This window comes from Phragmites australis, chromosome 1 (assembly GCF_958298935.1).
Source record: "Phragmites australis chromosome 1, lpPhrAust1.1, whole genome shotgun sequence".
In the NCBI taxonomy this organism is placed as follows: Eukaryota; Viridiplantae; Streptophyta; class Magnoliopsida; order Poales; family Poaceae; genus Phragmites; species Phragmites australis.
Window position 1 is genome coordinate 36,981,405 of NC_084921.1, and position 23,991 is coordinate 37,005,395.

A 23,991-nucleotide genomic window follows, 5' to 3' on the forward strand; every position below is an offset into this window, starting at 1 on the left:
ATGTCCTGTGTATGTTATGAACGATCTCAGTAGATTACAGATGATGTTTTTTTCCTAGTTTCCTGCCCCTATGTTAGAACGAGGCCCTCGTCCCTTTATATAGTAGGGAGGAGGAGTATTTACATGTGGGTCTGAATAGAAAAGTCTCTACTCATCCTAATATCTAATACAGATCATCATTATGGAGGATCAGCGTGCCAACTTGCTCTGAGGGCACCATGCGTCTAGTTGCCGTGCGTCTAATGCCACGAGACAGGATAAGGTCCTTCTGTGCCGATTCTATCCACTTGCCTGGTCGGACTGCTAATGACGTCCCATCCACCGTGCGCCACCGTGCCGGTCCTGCAAAGTTCTATCCCGCAACATTTAATGGTATGGGACAGGACAATGCCCTTTAGCGCCAACCCTATCCACTTGCCTGGTCGGGCTATTGACAATGTCCAATCCGTTGTGCGCCATCATGCCGGCCTACAAAGTTCTATCCTACAACATTTAATGCTACGGGACGGGACAGGGCCCTTCGACATCGATCCCGTCCACTTGCCTGGTTGGGCTGCTGACAATGTCTCATCCGCCGTGTGCCGTCGCATTTAATGCTATGAGATGGGACAATACCCAACTACGTCGTCCATGACTTCGTCCTCTGGTGCTGGTGCCTGGGGAAAGAAAAACACTTGAGTGGATATTAGCGACTGCACTCTGGCCCTGCGACCAATGGGGTTGGTCGCGGGTGTAAGTGATGGTATAGGGAGACTGGTCGGGCGGGCATTTAGACTGGTCACTGTGGTCGCACGATCGACCAGATTTTGGGGGAGTACGTGGCTCTAGTTGTTAGATCCCCTGTGGAGCCCGTTTAGTCATGGTACTCATTTACTTAATACACTGACAGCAGTCGAGCGTGAGATCCTGCAGAGTGACCTCTGAAGTGTGTTGGTCTTACAACCACTCAGTCATGTGTAGTCCTAGGCCAGCTAAGCGAGGCTCGACTAGCTGAGCCATATGAGGTCCGTGACCTGTTTGCTTGGTCAGCTTGCCGGGAGGAGCTACTCACGGTGCGGAGAGACCTGGAGTGAATGACCAGAGAGTGACCAATGATGAGAATACTTCTACAACCACCTCAGTCGAGCTTTTACACCCCTTGACTCGCTGTTGTGGTCCACCAACATTCAGGTTCGCTCAACTCCTGGAGATATTATGACTGGTCACGTCGACTGGTATTTAGCAGCCTCTGAGGAGGCTGGCGATCTTGAGCGGAAGCTTCGTGAAACTGTCGGCGACCACCTTTTCAAGGCCAGAGTCACCAGCGCCTATCTTGCCCTTGTCTACGTTCGTGACCATATCCCCGACCTAGACCTTACTTCAGTAGTTGCTGCCAGCTTTGGCAGGATTCAGAGGTCCACAGAGGAGCTCGGCGCTCTCACAGACTCATTTCTGTACGCAGCTTGCTCCTTCCTTTGGACCGTCCAGTTTGACCCGCTGAGGGGCATCTTCGGATCCTAGGGATACTGAATGAAAATGTTAGAAATAGCCCCCCCCCCCCTAAGAAATCCCTGGACGGTTATTTTGTAATGTAAGGACCTACTTTTATGTAAACTTTCCATGGATTCAAGTGGCGAGTAGGTTCTAAGTGCCCGCTACAATAAGGGGGGACTAAGGCTTCCGTACCGCTCGCTAGTTAGGTTCGTAGCACCTAGGAGAACCATTGACACGACAAGCTCTTCGGTGGTGACCAACGCCCAACCTGAGTTTGAACTTGTGGCTTCGAGGTTGTTACCCCCGGCCGCCCATATCCTAGAAATTGTGCGAGTGACAACTTGAACCCCCTTTCAACGGCTTGGTACTCACCATAAAAATGAACAGACAAAGTAACTAGTAGTACGGGAAAGAAGGGAAGAAGGAGTATATCTGAACTACTCTAGCCCTTGACCGCCTAGTCGGCGGGAAAGCTATCGATCAGGCAGTCAAGCTCTTAAATTGGAAAACACTTACAATCTATTGGGATGCCGCTCTCATCCGGGAAATCCTGCAAAACAAAGAGTTAGTTATTGAGTCTAGTTATTGAGGCCCTGCGCGTGTCCAACGTAAGTGAGGCCCTGCGGTTCTTGCCCCTGCCGTCATTCAACCTCATTGAGCTCATCGCCAGCTTCATCGCTAAGGGGCTCGACGTGGATGACCTCGTCGTCCTCTCCGGCGCACACACCGTCGGTGTGTCCCACTACTTTCCCTTCGTCCTAGACAACCATCTAAACTCATCAACATCCGACATGAACCCAGCACTAGATGACTCGCTACGGCGGCAGTGCCTGCCCAGCCCGAACGTGACCAACGACCCCACCGTGGTGCAGGACGTGGTAACGTTGATCACGCTGGACAACCAGTACTACAAGAACATACAACAACGACAGACACACACCATGAACCCCAACTAGGAGCCACCATGAATCCATACATTGAATCCATGATTTTACACGTTATTACTTCACGTGCCAACAACTCTTCGGCTTGCTTGAGAAGAGTTTCACCTGGAGTACAACATTATATACCCAAGGTTAGTAAAAAAACAATATAGAGGAGGAGGTAAAGAAGCTGAAGCAACTCTGCAAAGGAAGCTCGTGCTGGAAGAACATGTCGATCGAGGCTAGGGTTTTGTTTCACCATACTATAAGCTGCATGAATGAATCCAGGTTTAGTGACCAGGAGAAATATCAACCCCAAAGCGATTGCACGAGAAATCTTGCATCGTAGATTCACGAGGAAGTATTGCGCTATTTACCAGTGAGTGGTATTTTTTTTCCTATTTGCCAATCTAGTAATTTACATTTTGCCAATCAATGGTGGACCCAGGATTTCTGTGCTATGTATGCAAGATTGCGAGGGAGCGAACTAGCGAAGGTTAATTGGGCTGGTGAGTGACTGGTACGCGCGTGCGTAGGCCGTAGGCCAATGGGAGTATGCAGAAGTGAGGATAGGCTGACAACGGATACCTGATGGAAGGCTAAGATTGTGAATTTTAGATCAAATTACCTGTGTATTACACATATGTCTAATATATAATACATATAATCGATTTTTTCTCAAAAAATTAGGTATGCAACTGCATACCCATGCATCAAGGTGGGTCCACCAATGTTGCCAATCGAACCGCTGACATCCGCCAAAGGGTAAACCACCGCCTTTGAGCGAAAGAAAAACACTTTTCTCTGCGCATATTCCTTTTCTAGAGTATTATACTGTCAGTAAATATCCTTTAGTTTTCACTTATGTAGCTAATAACTCTACCACCTCAGTACTTGATTCATTAAGGGTGTCACCCTATACCAGAAGTCTGAACTTCGTTGTCTTCCCGCGCGCGAAACAGTCGTTCTTACCAAAAGCGAACAAACCGGACTTCTGTGCTATGAGTAAAAGCAGAGTTGGATAAGGTAGGGGCACTCAATGGCAATGTTGCTATTTCTTTTCAAAAATACCCGTATACTACATATTCTACATCTACATAATAAATAGTATTCTAACCAGTCTAGACTATCCGATCCAAAAATTAAATAGCTCAAGTTACTCCGAGACCACCGTAAAATTTCTTTTAATTTATCCGTGCATCGAGGAGTATGCGTATAGCTGTGTTGTCTCGGCGTTTATTCTACAGGTCGTGTGCACATATATGTTATATGTAACATGTAAGAACAAATTCACAACCATTTTTTGGATCAGACATTTGGAAAGACTGATCGTTAGTTCTTCAGCCATTGCTTCAGTCTTCTTACCTTCTGCTGATCTTTCGTGGGAACATTCTTCCTTGTCATGTTGGGATCTGTGTTGCACCATTGAAAGTTTAAATTTCAAATAATGCACGTGTTCATGTATGTATTTTTTAGTGCACAAAATCCAGATCCACTCCAGGCTGCTTAGATGCGTTTTCACACCAATGGTACTCCGCCCGATCGTGCAATGCTGCAAACCTACCAGGATTGACATGCTACATAGTGAAGTGGATAGAAGCAAAGGAGTACAGCACCCAAATACCTCCCGCTGCTGCACTTGGTCGATCGTTTCTAGTGTTCGACTCTAGCTGTGGGCGAAAGTACCAATGGCACAAAACCTAGTAGCTGAGTCGAAGGCAGAAAACCACCAAGGCACATCAATTTAGCATGCCAGCTATCACCACTTGCACAACATTTGGATATGCAGCCACTAATTCTATAGTACCTGTGACCAACAAGATCCATAAGGGTTTCTACCTGGTTCATAACTTACTATGCCAAATTGGCTACGTTGACGCACAGAATCATAAAAAAAAAAAGGTGGAAACAGTGCGCCGAGTGACTATGGATGTCATCTTAGTTATGGTAGTGACCGAGTGACAGTAAACAAAAATAGAATGTACAGAAGCATATGGGCTTGGAAGTGCCGGACAGAATGTACATGTAAGGCAGACAATGCGGTTAATTATACTTTGCCTTGGGCACATTGTACAAATCTGGAAATTGCCCCAACGCCATAACCACCAAGATACAACTTAACCCTAGTCGATTGCATAGGCAGCCACGCTGTGCCAGAAAATCCACAGAAACCTGCAGTACTAAAACGTAGCACTGCATACCCCACCCATTGAACATCAGTTTCCCCATTCCGCATCTAGCCTCTTTCTTTTTCTCATGAACGCATCTAGCATTTAAAAAAAAAAAAATCAACGCATCTAGGCATTTTTTCACCCACAAAGGAAGGTAATGTCTATTCAGTATTAATTGAACTAGATGTCCAGGGAAGATATGTGGATAAGGGGCCCTTCTTCATGCCTCTCTTATTTACTGTAATCAGACGAATATGAGGTAGCACCTTCATCCTCGTCCGCATTCATCTCCACTCCATCACCGTCATCTTCACCTATGTTATCAGCCATTTCATCATCCTCATACATCTCACCGTCGACATCATCAACAGCATGGTCTGCACCATCTTCCTCCACATACTCATCACCCTTAGCATCTTCATCCTCCTCATGATCCAACGTGGACATCATTCCATGAGGCAGCCTGGACCCACCAGAATAGCCTATGGAGTAATCTAGAACTTGATCTTCGTATTCCTCATCCATTGGTTGGCCGTTTTCCTCATTATCTTCTGATTGATCTGACTGAGATGCAGAACTGTTCCCACCACCTTCAGTATATGGCATTCTGGTCCCCAAACCCCACTCATCAGCACCAGAGCTTCGTGGAGACTCCTCAATGGTAGCAGGCTTTGAACTGCTAACCATGCTAAAGCTTCCTAACAAATTTGCCTTCGGAATTGATCTGGCTCTGCCCTCAGATGGCTGCCGAGGCCTAACAGTTCGACGTCCTCGTCTACGACCACAACCACGTGTACGCCCTCGACGTGCATTCTTCCTTGGTGCTTTCTCATACGCAACACTGTCATCCTTGAATTCAATCCTAGATGAGCTGCTAATACCTCTTGGGACCCTTCCACCTCGACTTCGACCTCTGCCTCCCCTGCTACCACCTCTACTTCCTCTTCCACGACCCCTACGGCCACCACTTGGAAGCCACCTTCGATCATACAGATCAAAACCAGTTGGTTCAAGTGGAGCTGTTTCTTGTGTGCTCTTAGCAACTGTATACCTTGATGGAAGTTTCTGCAGGAAGACCATAATTATACAATCTGTAAGGCAAGCGATAATAGCATCATATATTAACGACAAGATTGTCCAGATAAATCAAATACATGGCAAGTTGGCAACATCTCATAATTTAATTGTACAAAAAAAAGAAGCAGAGTAATAAGCTCAACCAAAACATGAACTATAAATCCGATGCATGTGATTATCAATCCAATGGCACGAAGATATTAAGTAATTACTAAAAATTCAGTGTTATCAGAATTTAGCTTACCATGAAATCTCTCTCCATCTTTTGATTTTGTATGTATGAAATAGCCGAGTCTAGGTCTAACGTTCGGAGCATGACAGCAGCGGTAGTGTCAGGAACCCATGGAAGCACAGCAGCAGATCCAACCGATCCTACAAGATTCTGGCATGCAATATCCTGTGAGTTTGAGTTTAGACACTCACTTGCTGTTTCAAAATCAGAAGAGAGGTAGTCCCGTCTTATTGCACCTTCCAGCAGAGTCAAAAGCTGCAAGGGAGTGGAAGACAAGCCTCAGATGTTAAGTGTCATGACAGATATAAGAAACAAGCACCAAACCATAAATAAGCATGTGATACATACACCTTTACAGACAAGACTAGCTACAGAAGTGGCATAGCTTGAATCAATGTAAATTTACTAAGGAAAATACGGTTATTTAGCTATGCTAATATTATCAGTAGTTCAATTTAGGTCTGCTGCAAGGCTGGAACTCGTAAAACAGAGCGTGACTTGTGAACTTGAAAAAAAATAGCATGACTCAAGCTACCATGCTCTTGGTCATGGAAAGTCCTGGTCACAGCCAGTTTCCCAAATCACCTCCTAATTAATGACAGCTAAAAGAGGATACTGGGTAAGCTATATCAGCAATTCAATAACTACCAGCATTCATTAACACGTAATAAGGTAGTTATACTTCCATGATTGTTTAAGGTGGTTTTCTAATAGTCCTCAACCATGTACTGCAACTGGTCTAGCCAACAAGTGTTGGAAAATCCATTAAAACTGAATCTAATATATGCCTGCCAAGCAAATGAACCTGAATTCATGTCACCAGAGTTTCCGTTAAAAAAAAAGAATGCATTTCACCAGAGTAATGGAGAAAAAAATACAGAACCTGGAATATTTCACCCATAGATTTGGTAGAGTACAACTTCAAACCCCAAGATTTCCGATACACATCAGTCCAAAATGATTGAAGTGCTTCTGATGGTATTGAAGCCTGTAAACAAAAGACTAACATGTTACCAAAACAATTCACAAGCAAAATAAGAAAAACTGAGAAGGAACCAACATATGGGAAACATGTGAATTGACCTCGATGGAAGCTAGCTGCAGCTTGAGCAATCTCATTCCTATTGGAACAGAATAGTCCGCAATTTGCATCTTCCAGTTAGGGTCAGTTCTCCGCTTCTCTTCACATTGTGCTGTGTGCTCAGAAAAACTGTGAATGGATTTGAAGGTCTTATGGCAAGAAGAACAGTGTCTTTCTTCAGCTAAGTAAATCTGATAGCAGAAATTACAAGAATGCATCAACTCAGAGCATCTTTTCTTGCTGTACTTCATGGCACATGTCAATTCTTGATTGTAGTATTCCCTCCACATCCATTTTAAAAATCCATCTGCCCTTTTTGAAATAGCAGCTTCCTCAAAATCATTATGCCCCAGCTCTATTCTGAAAGAATCAGAATATGCTGTGGCACTATTAGATGCAACACTAAAAGGAGTACTGCTTGGGCTTCCAAACTCACTATGAAAACTTGCCCTTATCATGTCAGTAGCTTCGTTTATATTCCTTCCAGCAGATTGTTCTATAGCCACACTCCTCTTAATAGCTTCCTTAAAGGATGGGTCAATCATTTGCAACATTGAATGCAGCTGTGCCTCCCGGCTGCCACGTGTATCGAGGGAAGCTACTAAAGAATCGAAGGCCTGCACTTTCATCAGACACCATATCCAAGAATTAGAGAGAATGTGATATATATGATGCTTGTTAAAACGGATGCTAATGTAACTAACATTGAAATTAGAGTCGAGCAGATTTCTACTTATCGAGCTTACAATGACCTAGCGAATATCTGCCTAGCTGGCTTATATGCAACAGCATGAACAGCTGGCACTATCGCGCAAAAGACAAAAGATAATACTACAGCGAAGTGCTAAAGAACCATGCAGCAGCAATAACAATGTGTGTGTTAAGATCCTAGGATCATTAGGGGAATAAACATCCGCCGGGAGGATAGCTAGGCGGTGTCAGCTGCTAGGGGAGAGATTAGACTATAGATTGGGGAGAGTTAGATTAATTCTTGGAACAGTAATTCGTGCACATAAGTGATATAATGGACCGATCTAAATGGCCCTAATGGGCTGGACATGACAGCGTGTCACTGAAATGTTAATAGCTGCAAGTGGAGTCCAAGTAAAAAGGTTTTTTGCCATCTGGCGGTGGAACTTAGTTCAGTAGTTAGCTGTAGAATATATGCATTCAAGACTAAAAAGTCTCATTTCCTGCATTGCAGACAGATCTTGGAACCCACAGGGACGCTGGTGACTGGACGGTAACCAGCTGGTTTCCTGGTGGATTACTGTTTCTCAATCTTTGATAATTCTTAAACCTTCAAACAACATTGGTGCTTCATATTCTTTTGAAATAACATCTAGACTCACCAAAACTGGGAGGTATTACATATCTCTGTAACCAACCGGGATTCCAAGTGACCGGTGATAGCTGCGAGGTCACTGTCGGGATTTAGAACCAGAGTGGGTATGTGCAATGTTGACATGCAGTAAAATTCTCAATTCAAACCTTAATCTAGAACAGTTAAACTTAGTTCAAATATAACTTCAAACTTGGCACACTAAATAAAACTATAAAAATCAACATCCAACTATCCAAGTTACTGTTGTTGTTTTATTTAAAAAAGTGTTGCTTATAAGTAAAATTCCAACATTTTTTACTGTGAAGTAAGCTGGTAGTTTCTGCTTGGTTACCACCATTTGCTAGTAATACACTGACCTGAGCAAGCCAGCAGTAACGGCCAAAATTATAACACAAATATTAATACTGGAAATCCCAGTACCAAATGCAAACATCACCTAGATCCTCGCAAGTGGATTAGTGCATGGCATTTGATAAATAACAACGTACAGGAAAAGATAACACAATGCTAATGAACACATTATCCAGAAAATGGCATGGGATTTAACATCTGAATCATAGTTTATGCCACTGAAAAACTTCGAATGATCCTTATGTGCCATTGGTGTCTCACTGACATGTGGGCCTAGGTCCCACATGTCAACCTCACAATGAATAGCATATTCGGGGACTGAGCATAGCTTGGTTGATAAAGGCTACAGGAGAGGGGCACACCCACCCAGGCTCGAACTCGGGTGCTCACATTAGGAAGGTGCTTCTCCCTCCGTTATTCTTGAAAAAAATGAATGGCATATTGTGCATATGCAGTTATTCAGTGGCATATTATGGATTTAGCCAATGGAAGATTACCTCCTCTGAGTCAATAACTCTCCAATATCCATCTTTGGATTCAAAAAAGATCCTTCCTGAGCCAGGGTCATTTGGTGATGCCGACGTTGTAAACTGCCAATACCGATTTCGCCTCCGATCCTCACCCAAGGGCAGGGATCTGTAAACATACAGCTGTTCTGCCCGGTGACCAATGTATGATTTCAACTGAGATCGTGTTTTGTCAGCATAAGCATATTGCTGAACAGATAAAGTATCTGGGGTTGCACTGATTTCCGGGCCTACACCATTCCTCTCATAAGACATACCACCAGCATTACCCTGACTATGCTGATCAAGTATCTCACAGTTGTTAATGGCCCCAAAATTTTCATCATTCTCTTTATCAGCATGAAAGGCTGGAGTTGGAGTACTCTCTGTAGCATTGTTTTCTTGATTTATATCAGCCTTCAAACTCATGTAAGAATTACATTGCATTTTGCTAGCAAATTCTTCCTTGGAACGCCTCTTATCAAGTTGCGCCTCTGCCCACATTTGCTTCTTTAAGGCATTTGCTAATTCCAAGCGTTCCTGCAAGACTCTTGATCAGGTGTTTCCCGATGAGAAATAACAAGATAGAAGGGTAGTTTAAGTAAAATCGTTACCTCAAGAACAGCACGAATAGAGTTCCCTTCAGTGGCAACACCAACAAGCGCAACCAGTGCATTAAGGCGTTCATCAACACTAAGATCGCAATAGTCACCTTCTGCTAGTGCCTGTATCCAAGACTCAACTTGATTGCTTTCATCAATTTGTGTATCTTCAGAATCGCCAGGGATTACCTCATGATAATCAGATGAGGCTCCAAGAGGTGAATCACTTGAAGTGCCAGCTGTATTGGAGTTGCCTAAAGAAGAGAGGGGAGCACCTTTTGCAGATTTAGTAAAACAACTTGGTGTGTTTAACGCATTACCCACACTATCTGCTTCTGTCTTTATGCCATCAACTGTAGTTGTAGTTGGTACGCCATCTTGTGCATCAACAGCAAGAAGGGGGTCCTTGTCATCTCCTACCTCAGTATTCACATCATCCTTGTCATCTCCTACCTCAGTATTCACATCATCACCATCAGGATCATCACATTCAGAATCCTCATCCCTCTCAGCATCGTCCACCTCCTTTTCAGCTTCAGAGTCAGAAAGCACATTCTGAAAAGCCCTAAGTTTTTCACGTGCTGCTGACAACACAGCCTCAGAATCAGCTGGCTCTTTTCTATAAGGCGATTTCACACAGTATGTTGAAGGAGCCGTTCTCTCAAAAAGTTTGGTATCCCTAGACAAGGCAGCAGCTATGGATGCCTCGGGTGTCTTGCTTGTTGTGAGATCTCTCAATCCAGATTTCTGAACAGGGCAATAGTCAACTTATTAAATTAGAGATAAAAACAGAAGGCAGAAAAATAAAGGAAAACGGAGCTATATATATGTAGGAAAACATACCTGAATTTTTTCTGCAACTTCCAATATTGTGAGACCTTTGCTTCCTTCAAGAGATAGCACATGGAAAGCTGCAAACTTTACAGTTCCAGGAGTAAGACGATGCCAAGATCTACGGCGATGGGTGTAGCCTCTTTCTTTCATCAAAGTCGCAGCACTCACAGCTGCTGAACCATTTCGGAGCGTTGATATAACATCCTCGCCATCATGACCCTGCATCAAATTTTGCACCGACCTCGTCAAAACTCTTCTAGATGTTTTCTTGACATGCATAAAATTGAGAATATGGTGTAAATAATGAACTAAGGGATCCTGCTTCTGAGAACTAATTTTCTATCCACATGACTAAACATATATGTCAATTTGCCCTGAGAAGTTTCAATATATCCCAATCATATTTTTTGAGTTTGGGCATGCCCACCTCAGCCCTAACAACAGAGAGCAAAGAATCCAAGTACTTTGAGTTTCTTGACACTTTGTTCTGATTACTAGAACCAAGATCCCAAATATATCATAGATTAGGTTAGACAGATCACACTAACCCCAGCCTGTTGCAGTCAATACTGGAAAAAAGAATAGGGAAGCTCTTTATCCTTATTTTTTATATATTTGTAAACAATATTGTTGTCATTTTTCTGACAGCAATGCTCCAGACTTGTAATTGCACAACATCATAAATAGGTGCAACGTGATGCAAATTGAGTACACGAAATTTGGCATAAAGGCATAAAATAAGGCATAGCCTTAGTATTGTTAGTAAGTTGCTGGCTGTTTCCAGTTTGAATCTCACAGGAATCAGTTGAGAGTTAGATTACAAAGTAATGTATTAGTCGGGAAGAAATTTTTTTTGAACAAAAAGTTGGGAAGAATATTTATAGTAGAACACAAATGTGCTGATGATTTCAGTGAGAAATACATAATATCAAGAAAGTTTCTGAACTGAGATCATCTTAGAGGCAGGTGGATAGTACAAGATAACACACCTCATTATCATTATGATAATAAGCATCTTCGACATTCCTTTTCTTTAGTTGAGGTCCCAAACCAGCAGATAAAGCAAATTGTCGTAATATTTCAGGCCATGTAAGAAGATTCAGGTGGCGCTGCCAGCTACGTATATTGAATCCCCAAGCATATGCCTGTCAGAGAGAAACATGAAAGTTCAAGAATATACAAGCATATGCCTGTCAGAGAGTAGCACATAACAGACAAGCTTAAAAGAAATATAGAAGCTTTGAAAAAGCATTAAATCTGCACACACAAACACACCCACCCCTTCAACAATATGTGGATGACCACCTCCTGGATTCACCCCCAGTGCAACCAATGGAGTTCGAGCAACATCCTCGATATCCTTTATGATGGATTTGAGAAGACCAACATGCAGTTCCCCTAACAACCTTGAATCCTATCAAAAGAAATATGATAATCATTTAGGTTAAACGCTAAATATAAGAAATATTCGTAAATCATCACTATATTAATTCATAAGATGCTAGCTTCCCAGCCTAGTGGCTAAATCGTCCAAAGCTATTAATTCTTACAAAAGCAGTATATGAATTTATATAACATCCGCACACAAAAAAGGAGCAGTATATAAAATTACAAGTTTACAACAGACTCCTCCAGTAAGATAACTCCAAGTGCCTATATGAATTTATATAACATCCACACACAAAAAAGGAGAAGTATATAACATTACAAGTTTACAACAGACTCCTCCAGTACTAAATCACCCAACAGCTACCAAAAAGAAAAGAAAAGAAATAAGATGTAGATAGCATAAAAAAGAAAAGAAATAAGATGTAGATAGCATAATAAACAACTCTGGCAAGAATACCTTCACTGCCTTATGGCCAGTGTTACCGGGACACCAGTGCAGGTGTTGGAGTCCGACTCGGATACGGATGTCCGATTCAGCAACCTCTAAAAAATAGGATTCTGGGATTCCTCTAATTTATATTAATATTATATTAAAAATACATTGTTTATATTTTTATTAGTAAATAATATCAGTGTTTCTGAGATAACACATTAATTTGTAATTAACAAACATCAAAACACCGGGTTATAGGTATATAGGACGTGTAAATAACTACACAAAAGCTGCAGAAAATAGAAAAGAAAAAGAGAAAAGAGAAAAGAGAAAAAAGAAGAGAAAAACAGATCCAGCCCAACTGCAGCCTAGTGAGCCCACAAGCCCACTAGGGCTTCAATTACTTAACTCCCCTCCCAATCGGCCGATCCTCCTCTCCTCAAGTCCTCAATTCCCCACCGCTTCCGCCTCAGTTACACGCCGCCTCCGCCTCCTCTCCCTCGCCGTCGCAGCCTCCTCTTCCGCGCCGCTGCCTCCTCCCCTCCTCCGCCGCCTCCACCTCCTCTTCTCCGCCACCACCTCCTCCTCTCCCTTGCCGCCGCCGCCTCCTCTCCCTCGCGCCTCCTCCCCTCCTCTGCCGCCGCCTCCTCTACTCCCCCGCTGCCGCCTCCTCTACTCCCCTGCCGCCCCCTCCTCTCCTTCGACGCGGCCTCAAGTGTCCGATCCGCGTCGCGCCATGTTGGACACAAGTCGACGCGCGGATACGCCTCGACACGGCAAAAAAATTCGGATACGCGAGTCCCGGTAACACTGCTTATGGCACCTATGAAGTTAAATGGAACAACAAGAGAGAACTCTGCTGAGTTCAACTATACAAAAAAAAAAAGACCCAAAAAAGAAACAAAACTGTCCCTTCCATTTTCTAAGTCAAATATAAACCATATTCCTGATGAATATCCCTCTGGACCAACAAAGAACTTGGAATTGTTTCAGCTTTGCACGGTCTCTAAGATCCATGTTTGATTATCAATATTTCACAAAATATACAAAGGGAACTATAAATAAATTTCTTATGACCAGTATAGATAAGTATGCCCATAGAAAGCAACCAAATCCGGAATATCGAATCTGACATAAGAAATGCTATAGAAGCAATGGCAGAAACTAACCCGACAAAAATAAGGCTTGTGGTAACTCCTATTTATTTTAATTTTATTCATTTATTGCCCAGAGCCAGAGATAACATTTAATCAATCATCCACACATATCTTCGTACCTAGATCTTACCAATATTATAAAGCGTGAATAACTGAATCATACAAATCTGTTCTTCCAAAAAAAAAAAATCCCTTTCACCATAACTGTACATGCCAAAAAAAGCTATTATCCTTGTCCAAAGAAAAAACTTACATAATCATGAAGAGACTGAACAAGCTCGTCAAGTGTAACTGGAGAAAGCCCTAGAACATCAGTAAAAGTAATCAAGAATTTCCACACCTGCAATTCAAGTAGCAACAGTTCCCTTTACAAACACTGACAAATACACATTCGAAGGGAATTATTCAGCTAAAAATTTTGAAGTAACAAGGCCAAATGTTAAAACCACTAATAGCTTAAATAAGCACTAGCATTCTAATAAGCTGGAATATATATCTGTGAATGGTGTAGTAAGCTAAGATATTACATATAAGTGATCAGGGATTTCAATTTCATTTTACAATTTTTTTCATTCATCGGCAAAAAGACCAAAATTTGTGAAATTTCACCGAAATTTCGATCATTTTTGTTCTCTGCTCTATGGGTCCCACATGTCAGTGGAAGAAAATTCCAAAATTAGATATTTCGTTCCCCTCCAAAATTCCGGAAATTTCGATGAAATTTTAATCCCTGGTTAAAAATGATACACTTAAAATTTTATGCCCAATCTAGAAAAGAAAAATGAACTGCTATAGCTAATTCATGGACTTCCCTTAATTTATCCATATGCAATTTAGCACCACGAGTCAAAGTCAATAGCAATATCAAAATAAATAAATACTCCTCTTCCTTCACTTTGGCGGATAGACAGTACCACCATTCATGCAGCCCGGAGTGCCCCCTACTCACCCCTCTTCCTTCACTCTGGCGGGCCGTCACAAGATTCTGCGGTGGCATGACTCGGACCCTGGCTCTCCCAAGTCCGGCGGCTCTTGCTCAGTGTCAGTGCTGCGTGCTGTTACCCCGACTTCCTACCACGATGCAGTGATGGGGAACCCCCGTTTGACTTCGGTGTCGACTCGTGTTGCTTCGTCTTCTCCCAGCGACACCTCGGTTCAATGAGTGCCACTACAAGAGCCCCACCCTGCCATTCGCTCGATGGTTCACTGTGTCTCCGGCATCGCGCACAGCCCCGATGTGGACAACTGGCTGGTGACTAGCAAACGCGCCCGTCGGCAACATCTTCGTTCTCCGCGCCGGATGTGCAAGACTATCCCCGAAGACATTATGGGGAAGTGCTTCAAATGTTATGCGGCGGATCACCATGCGGCCCAATGTCGGCGGTAGACCCGCTGCTTTCGCTGCCGTTCCTGGGCCATCGATCGTTTGATTGTCTGCGATTGGGCGGTCATCAGCGCCCTGCGCTTTCGTCCATGGGTGCTAACCCAAGGCCGTCGGTTGGATGTCGTTTCAACTGGCGCCGCACTTCTTTGGAGTCGCTGGCTAGCCATCGTTTCGATTTTAGCCATGTCGAGTTTCCTGAGCTGCAGACTAGCCGTCGTTTCGACTGGCACCGCACTCCTCCGGATCCTCTGGCTAGTCGTCATTTCGATTGGAGCCGTGTCAAGTTTCTTGAGTCTCTAACTGGCCGTCGTTTCAACTGGGGTTGCGTCTCCCCTCCACTAGCGGCAAGCTCAATTGCCCTAGCTGATCATGCTTCAGCCTTGTTAGGGATGAAGGAGCATGCAGTCGATGCCCCTGCACCAACTGAGGGCCATGGTGGGTGGTGCAGTCACCCGCGCTGTCGGCCTCGCAGGCGCCACTCTTCTGCTAACGGAGGATTCCGTCGGCTTCCTCACCGCCGATCTCGCCCAACAGCCATGACTCTGGGGCGGACAAGCCATCGATGATCCATGCGTCGGTGCCACTTTCGGAGGCTAACTCTTCGCGGGTTGTGAGGGATCGTTGCGTGCTTGTTCGATCGGTTGACATCGCTCAGCGCGAGGACCTGCGTCATGTGGTTTTCATTACAGGAGGCGACAGTGGCTATCGCGGAGGAGTTTGGTCTCGATGTCAAGTCCCTATCTATCCATCGCTCCAGGCCTGAAGATTTTCTCCTCCTGCCAGATGAGCCGACAACGACACTGGTTCTCAACGGTGGTAGGCCGATTCGCACTTCGCGCTTCGGTATGCTGCTCAAACGGTGGTCTCAGCAAGCCCATGCCATCGCTAAGTCACTACCCTACATGATCGAGCTGGATCTCGATGGCATTCCAGCTCATGCATGGGGACTGGCAGCAGTAGAGCATCTTCTCAACCCATATTTCTGGATTCAGAGCTTACATCTGGCTACAACTGATCGTTCGAACTTGTCCACATTACGGCTCACTGCCTAGACCTGTCATCCAAAATTGTTTCCGACAAGCAAGGTTCTGCTCATTACTAAGCCAGAGGTGGTGGCCATAGATGAGCTGCAAGTAAAGAGGACTTTGGCGTACACGGTGAATATTCGAGTGCTCAAGGTGTGGGGTGTGGATTCCCACCTGCCCTCCTCAGAAGAGGACGATGGCAACGACTGTCGGCGTGGTTGTGCTCGGAGCAAGCGAGCCTGTTGCTCCAAACCAAGCTAGCTATGGTGGTTATCTAGGCGGCGGTGGTGGCTCTGGTAACTCCGGTTGCGATGGCGGTGAGGGCTCTGGTAACTCTGGCTACGGCGGCGGTGGGGTTCTTCTTGCGCTCCGGTGCTACATGCATCGCGTGAGCCTACCAATTGCGGTACAGGCCACGTGGCGACAGGTCAGGCGAATCCACTACCAGGAGGCGTCCCCAAGCGGCCATTCTCCCCCGTCGCCCAGGGAGGCGATCATTGATGGCATCCCAGCCACCGATATTGTTGGAAGCGTGATCGCCGCTGCTGCTTCTACCCATGCAAAAGGAGCAAGCCCTTTAATGTTGAACGTGGGCGAACCGTCTCATGCCCAGTACGGCTCAGGACATGAAGTGGATCCGACAGCAGGCTATCAGCTGGAAGTTCCTTTTTCCTCTGACATGATGCGCGTTGATTCTTCTGATATATTGCCTTATGTGGACCGTCGTACGAATGATTCGGTTGTGCAATCTTCTCCACCTCCAGAAGCTGCGCATTTGATCGAACCTGCTCGTGAACCAATCATGTCTCTGGGTGGCCAACTTGCTTGTGGGCCTGGGCAAATGATGCCTTCTCACCAAGATGGGTCGGCAGACTTTGGTTCATCCACTGAATCTGGGTTGATTGCTAATTATACGCTAGCTGGGCCCATGCCACACACGCCTTGTACGACGAAGCCACTGCTGGTCTACTCAAGGCAGCGAAATAGGAATGTGAGGATCTCTTTACCATGCATTCCGACCGCCCAAGCTTCTACTCACAGACAGGAGTTCTTGGCAAAGATTTCCAGGGCTATAGATTCGATCTAACCATTGTCGAGACTGCAGAAGAAAAGGAAGAGGGGGCCACCACCAGGCACGGCCCCTCAACACAGCAGACGCCTAGCTGGAATTGGCCCATCTCCCCCTCAGGGAGGGGGAATAAGTGTTCAGAAGAAAGTCATGCGTTGCCTGGAGCTGATTTCTGAACGGGAAAACGTGGATCAACAAGTTGTAGATAATTATTGTAAATTGTTTGAGAAGCCGCTCACGCCAATGCATCTGATGGCCTTGGCCATGCTTTTTGGCTGGACTACGGATGACACGGATTAGGCTAGGAATTTAGATGGCATGGCGGTGGCCAGTTGAGTGCGGACTATACTCTTGGCACTCCTAGTCGCTCCTTTGTTAAGCACCTTATGAATCCTTCATCCATACTAATTTGGAATGCGCGGGGTCTCAACCAGACTGCTCGATGCAATTCGGTCCGAGACGTTGTCCTCTCTTCCAAGGCCAACATCGTTTGCTTGCAGGAAACAAAGATAACCTCATTCACCACACATCTGCTCCTCCCGGTCCTCGGTGTTGATTTCGACCAACATATTGCCCTCACGCGGATGGCACGCGGGGTGGAATTTTGATAGCTTGGAAGAGCTCAGTTTGCCGGGTGATCAGCACAAGGGACGACACCTTCTCGGTCTCAGTTCATTTCGCGGATAGGGCCTACCCTGGTCAGGTTGGATAAGTCCCCTACCCTGGTCAGGTTGGATAGGGCCTTTTGTTCAGCTGACTGGGAGGAGTTGTTCCCTGATTCATTTTTGCAAAGTTCAGTGTCAATTGTCTCAGATCATTGCCCCTTTTTGCTTGGCCTCAAGAGTTCTATCTGTGGTAAACCGTGGTTCCACTTTGAAAGTTTTTGGCCCACTTTGGATGGTTTCCATGATGAGGTGCAGCGTAGCTGGGAAGTGCTAGTTTCTGGGTCATGCCCCATTGAACACCTATACACCAAAATGAGGAGGCTGAGTAAAGACCTTCAAAGTTGGAGCCAACATCGGGTCGGCAACATCAAGTTTTAGTTGGCCCTTGCAAAGGAGATTCTGTACTGCCTGGAGATTGCTAGGGACTCTAGGCAGCTTTCGAGTGCTGAAGATTGGCTGTGGAAGAAGCTCAAGATGCATTGTTTGAGGCTGGCATCTCTAGAACGTACTATCGCCCGACTGCGCTCCCGCATCTTATACTTGAAGGATGGGGATGCCAATACATCATTCTTCCATATTCAGTCCAGGCATATGAAGAGGAAAAATTTTGTTGCAAAACTGCAAGTGGGTGATCCGGTTGTGTTGACTCAGGAGGATAAACAAACTGTTGTTTTTTATTATTACTCTGAGTTACTTGGTTCAGCTGACCAGCAGGAGTACACCCTAGTTCTCGATGCATTTCATCAGCAACATCATGAGCTTGAGTCACTAGATGCTGCTTTTACGGAAGAGGAGGTTTGGTATACGATCAAGGAACTCCCTTCAGACAAGGCACCCGGCCCCGATGGTTTCACGTGGCATTTATACAAGGTCTGTTGGTCGATTACCAAAGAAGATCTAATGAATGCATTGCTGGCTGTCCAGAGGGGGCATAATTCCAAGCTTCGGCTGTTGAACACGGCTTTCCTCATGCTGCTACCTAAGAAAGCTGATGCGATTCAAATCAAAGATATCGACCCATAAGTCTAATCCATAGCTTTGCTAAATTGCTTACTAAGCTGATGGCTATGCGATTGGCTCCGCGCCTTTCTTCTATGGTTTCAGCAAACCAAAGTGCTTTTGTTCGGGGGTGTTGCATACAAGATAATTTTCTCCTGGTGCAACAAACAGCTAAGCGGCTTCACATGCAAATGGAACCTCACATATTGCTCAAGCTAGATATTTCTAAAGCCTTTAACTCGATTTCTTGACCATTCTTGTTAGAGGTTCTTCAGAGTCTTGGATTCGGTCATGGGTGGTGCAATCTCTTATGCTCTATCCTGGCAACCTCCTCCACTCGAGTGATGCTGAATGGGGAGGAGTTTTTTCATTGACGTGGACATAGGCAGGGTGATCCGCTTTCACCCATGCTATTTATTTTGGTAATGGGCGTGATGAATTCATTGATTAACTGAGCTAGCTCACATGGACTGCTACAACCTCTTGCAGCTCGTGGGCTGCAGCATCATGTATCTCTTTATACGGATGATGTGGTGCTATTTCTTCGTCCTTTCACTACTGGCTTGGATCTCATCAAAAACTTGTTACACCTTTTTGGCATTGCATCAGGACTCAAGAACAATATGCTAAAATGTTCGGTCACACCCATACAATGCCAAGAAGAGGACCTCTTCATCATCCATGAGTTCTTGCCTTGCGAGATTAAGGATTTCCCTTGCACTTATCTTGGGCTTCCATTGTCAGTGAGAAAACCAACCAAGGCTGCCTTGCGTTTGATTATTGATAAGATTGTCGATTATCTACCGGGTTGGAAGGCTTCTCTTATGAACCGAGCCGGCAGATTGATCATGGTCCGAATAGTCCTCTCGCCTGCTCCCGTCTATCTTATGATTGCTATGGATCTTCCTGAGTGGGCTCTAAAAGAAATTGACAAACTGAGGAGAGGGTTCTTGTGGAAAGGTCGGGAGCGAGCTAATGGAGGTAATTGCTTGGTCTCATGGCAGCGGGTGTGCAGGCTGATTCAGTATAGTGGTTTGGGCATTCATGACCTTCAGTCGCTTGGTTGGGTCCTTCAAATGCGGTGATTATGGCTAAAAAAACTGATCCGATGTGACCTTGGTATGGATTGCAATTACAAGTCCATCCGAACGCAAGGGCAATGTTTGCGCTGGCTATGGACACAACGGTGGGCAATGGAGCGTCCACCTAGTTCAGGACAGATCGCTGGCTACATGGACAGACCATTCTGGATCTGGCGCCTAATCTTGTTGCTCTTGTTTCTAAACGAATACAAAACCACCGAATGGTGCAAGAGGTGCTTGCTGATCGCCGTTGGGTGAATGATATTCGAGGAGCTTTAATGATACTGGCTCTGGTCGAGTACCTTGAGCTTTGGGAGATGCTGGAAAGGGTATATTTACAGCATGATGTACTGGACCGGCATAACTGGAGGTTGTTGGATTCCGATAACTACTCAAGCAAGTCAGCATATTCAGCCTTTTTTGTTGGCTCCATAAGGTTTGCTCCATGGAAAAGGCTCTAGAAGTGTTGGGCCCCACTGCGATGCAAATTTTCCTCTGGGTCACCCTCCTGAACTGGTGGTGGACTGCGGATAGATTGGCGTGGTAGGGTCTACCCCACCCGGCGCAATGTCCCCTTTGTGATCAGTCGGAGGAAAAATGCAACACCTCCTCGTCTCGTGTGGTGTCTCAAGAGGTATGGTTTTCAGTCCTCCAAAGGATCAATCTCCAGACTCTAATGCCACAGCAGGACACCTCCTTCTCTAGCTGGTGGAGTGGCGCGCTTGAAAGAGTGGATCAAGGGACTCGTAAGGGCTTCAACACGTTGGTTCTGCTGGTTGCTTGAGAGCTATGGAAGCACCACAATGACTGTGTTTTCAATGGCGCGTCACCTGACCTGATCAAAATGCTACAAGCTGTGATGAATGAAGGCTCCTTGTGGTGTACAGCCGGAGCCAAAGACTCCCGGGTGTTGCTACATGGGTAGATTAGGGTCGGGTTGTTTGGTCGCTCCTTTTATGTTTGTGGCGTGTCTGTTATATGTTTTTCGTAGGTAATTAGGTCATGTAACCTAACAAACTTCTTCTTCCCTTCTTTTAATGAAATAACACGCAGCTCTCATACGCGTTCGAGAAAAAACAGATGAAAATAAATCACAAATGGATTGTCAAACGACATAATAAAAGACTAGTGCTACTAATGTAATGTCTTGTGAGAAAATGCATTCTTGGAATATTGTATATGTATAAAGTTATATGAACACCATACATACTATAGTACATAGATATCAGCAGACTTGATGCATGATGTATTAACAAGGGAATTCATTTATCCATGAGTACTAGTGCAGCATAAGCAAAGATCCATAAACAAGAACAATACAAATATGCTTTCTCAATTAATTAAAAGCAACAAGGTCCTACAGTTGTAATTTAATGTCCCCTAGAAATTGATTGTGCAAATGTATATAATGTGGCCTTTATAAATTGAGATTAACTGTGAATATTTTTCTAATACTAGTTAGTAAGTTTAGGACCTTGAAATCCCTTAAGAAATGTAACAAAACACCAAACTAAAAGAGCAAGAATGTAACATGCATACAGCATTACCATCAAAAGCTTTCCAACATTATTTTCGGATCCGGTCCAAGGCTTTATTGAAAATGGCACCTTCAGTCTCACCATTTGAGGAGGGAATTGACTCAACACGCCTGGAACAAGGGGACAAAAAACAATATCAAAACCATGTAAATCACATTATGCAGTTAGGCTTCTCATGTTGGAAATAGTGCATGAAAACCAACTAATTATGACATCACAAATCTGTTGCTTTGATAATGCCTTCAATAACAATGCCTGTCAAATGAGTGAGTCAATTTTTCAATCAGTTAAACATCTGTTATGTTTAAGTGATTGTTTTGGTGACAAATTTTAGAGATGGGATTGTTGAACTCTGCGCTCCTCACATGGCTACCAAAAAAACTGATGCCATCCTAGTGAAGGACTTGGCCGATAAGCCTCATCCGTGGCTAAATTGATGGCGAATTGGCTAGCTCCAAGGCTCAGCATGATAGTATCTCCCAATCAGAGTGCATTTGTTCAGGGAGACACTATCCATGACAACTTGCTTGTCCAGCAGACTGCAAAATGTTTGCATTGGCAAAAAGCGCCAAGGATCTCGATGAAGTTGGATATTTCTAAGACATTCAACTCCATTTCTTGGCATTTCCTTCTAGAAGTGCTCTCTCACCTTGGATTTAGTCACAAATGGTGCGATCTATTATGTGCTCTTCTCTCAACTTCAAGCACTCAAGTTCTTGTCAATGGCGAGCCTAGAGAGGTGATTGAGCGCCGCCGAGGACTTAGGCAAGGTGATCCGTTGTCTCCGATGATCTTTATCATTGTCATGGATGTCCTAAATGCTATGTTTACGAAGGCAAGCGAGGAATGTCTCTTGCAGCCTCTAGCAACAAGGCCTCTCAGCCACCTGGTGTCCTTGTATGCGGACGATGTGGCATTGTTTTTCAGACCTGATGCGACTACGCTTGGCCTTGTGATGAGCATTCTTCATATGTTTGGAGAAGCCTCTGGTCTGCGTACAAACGTTCAAAAGTGTTCAGTTCTTCCCATCCAGTGTCAAGAACAGGATATGGAGGAAGTGACGGCTGTTGTGCCGTGTGCAGTTCGTGCAACGTTGGTTAGTGCGGTGCTCACCGCCATTCCCATCCATCACCTCATTGCCCTGGGTCTTCCGAAGTGGGCTATTAAAGCAATAGATAAACTGCGATGTGGGTTTCTATGGAAAGGGAGGGAAACAGGCTAATGGAGGTAATTGCGTTGTTGCTTGGCAAAAAAATTGTCGCCCGCTGGAGTTAGGTTGTCTGGGAATTCATGATTTACATGTTCTTGCCTGGGCCTTACGCATGAGGTGGCTTTGGTTTAGGAAGGTTGAGCCGGAGCGACCATGGGCCGAACTTGAGCTTCTTGTGAGCACCAACACCAGAGCCATGTTTGTGATTTCGGTTTCCTCCTTGGTGGGCAATGACGCCACCACTCTTTTTTGGACTGACCACTGGATACACAGCAAGTCCATCCAAGATTTAGCGTTGGCCCTCACAGCTTCAGTACCTTAGTGGGTTCAATCAATGAGGACAGTCGAGAAGGCCTTAAAGGACCGATGTTGAGTGTGTGACATAAAAGGTGGTCCCTCAACAGCAACCTTGATTCAATACCGTCAGTTATGGGACACTCCAAAATATTGTGCTGAACCCCGATGAGGTTGATTGGCATATCTGGCACCATATGGCCAAAATATTGTGCTGAACCCCGATGAGGTTGATTGGCATATCTGGCACCATATGGCCTCAGGTCATTTCTCAAGTCGGCCTATCTCGCCTACTTCACCGGCAGTACTAGTTTTTAGCTGTGGAAGAGACTATGGAAGTCATGGGTGTCGCGTTATTGCAAATTCTTCCTTTGGCTAGCGATTCTCAATCGTTGTTGGACAGTGGGTCACTTGGCGCGTCGTGGCATGTTACAGCCTAAAAACTGCCCGTTCTGTGACCAAGAAGAAGAGACAGTACAGCACATCCTTTGCTCTTGTGTTTTTGCCCATGAGATGTGGTTTAGGCTTCTTAGCCAGGTCAGTTTCAGCGCCTCTCACCTTCTCCTACCAAGGACACCTTCGCTATTTGGTGACGTCGAGCGCTTCGACATGCAGGCAAGGACCATAGCAAAGGGTTTAATTCACTAATCATCCTCGGAGAATGATGGCTGTGGAAACACCGCAATGACTACGTGTTCAACAAGACTACATCGAGAGTTGAAGTGGTTCTGCAAGAGATCTCAATGGAGACACAACTATGGATTTTGGCGGGGGCGAGAGGGCTTGGAGCCCTTTGGCAAGAATAGTCCTGTCTCGGCCTAGCTCCCTGGTGTTGTTGTTTTTGCTTTCTTCTTTGTTTGTCTTTCACCTTTTCTTCTTGCTTTCTCTTGCTCAGCCTCTAGGGGCATTGTAAATGGTGGCCGGTCTTTCTTCTATCTATAATACAAAGAAACACAGCTCTCCTGCATTTTCGAGAAAAAAAAAAAAGAATGTTTCGTGTGAGTTATGGGGAAGGGGATTTTTGTTGTTCAATTAGAATAGTGTGAAGTGAGAACATTATTTGCTAAAAAGTGGGTTTTGGATATTCTACTTTGAGTTTTTCTGAAAGAAAAAGGTTCGAGTGATTTTTCACAAAAACCAATATTGTTCTT

General features: G+C 44.8%; 2 protein-coding genes across 12 annotated transcripts in view; one reads left to right on the forward strand and one right to left on the reverse strand.

Annotated features, from left to right (window-relative positions):
• Positions 1–1,194: 1,194 nt before the first annotated feature.
• LOC133884519 (peroxidase 1-like) lies at positions 1,195–2,429 on the forward strand. Its single transcript, XM_062323969.1, has 2 exons — positions 1,195–1,483; positions 2,056–2,429. Exons 1-2 carry the CDS (start codon positions 1,195–1,197, stop codon positions 2,427–2,429), a joined length of 663 nt encoding a protein of 220 aa, XP_062179953.1.
• A 1,993-nt stretch (positions 2,430–4,422) lies between these two features.
• LOC133917234 (homeobox-DDT domain protein RLT2-like) overlaps positions 4,423–23,991 on the reverse strand; it is a 30,007-nt gene continuing 10,438 nt past the window's right edge. For 10 of the 11 annotated variants that reach the window (XM_062361187.1, XM_062361190.1, XM_062361188.1 and 7 more), the window contains 11 exons: positions 21,346–21,446; positions 13,828–13,914; positions 11,875–12,009; positions 11,585–11,740; positions 10,605–10,814; positions 9,774–10,508; positions 9,151–9,699; positions 6,960–7,574; positions 6,760–6,864; positions 5,889–6,131; positions 4,423–5,632 (listed from right to left, as the gene is read on the reverse strand). In XM_062361187.1, the coding sequence (XP_062217171.1) occupies positions 4,799–5,632; positions 5,889–6,131; positions 6,760–6,864; positions 6,960–7,574; positions 9,151–9,699; positions 9,774–10,508; positions 10,605–10,814; positions 11,585–11,740; positions 11,875–12,009; positions 13,828–13,914; positions 21,346–21,446 (3,770 nt within the window). In that variant the 3' untranslated portion in view covers positions 4,423–4,798. The remainder of the gene's footprint in view (positions 5,633–5,888; positions 6,132–6,759; positions 6,865–6,959; positions 7,575–9,150; positions 9,700–9,773; positions 10,509–10,604; positions 10,815–11,584; positions 11,741–11,874; positions 12,010–13,827; positions 13,915–21,345; positions 21,447–23,991) is intronic. The other variant, XM_062361192.1, reaches the window with a different exon arrangement.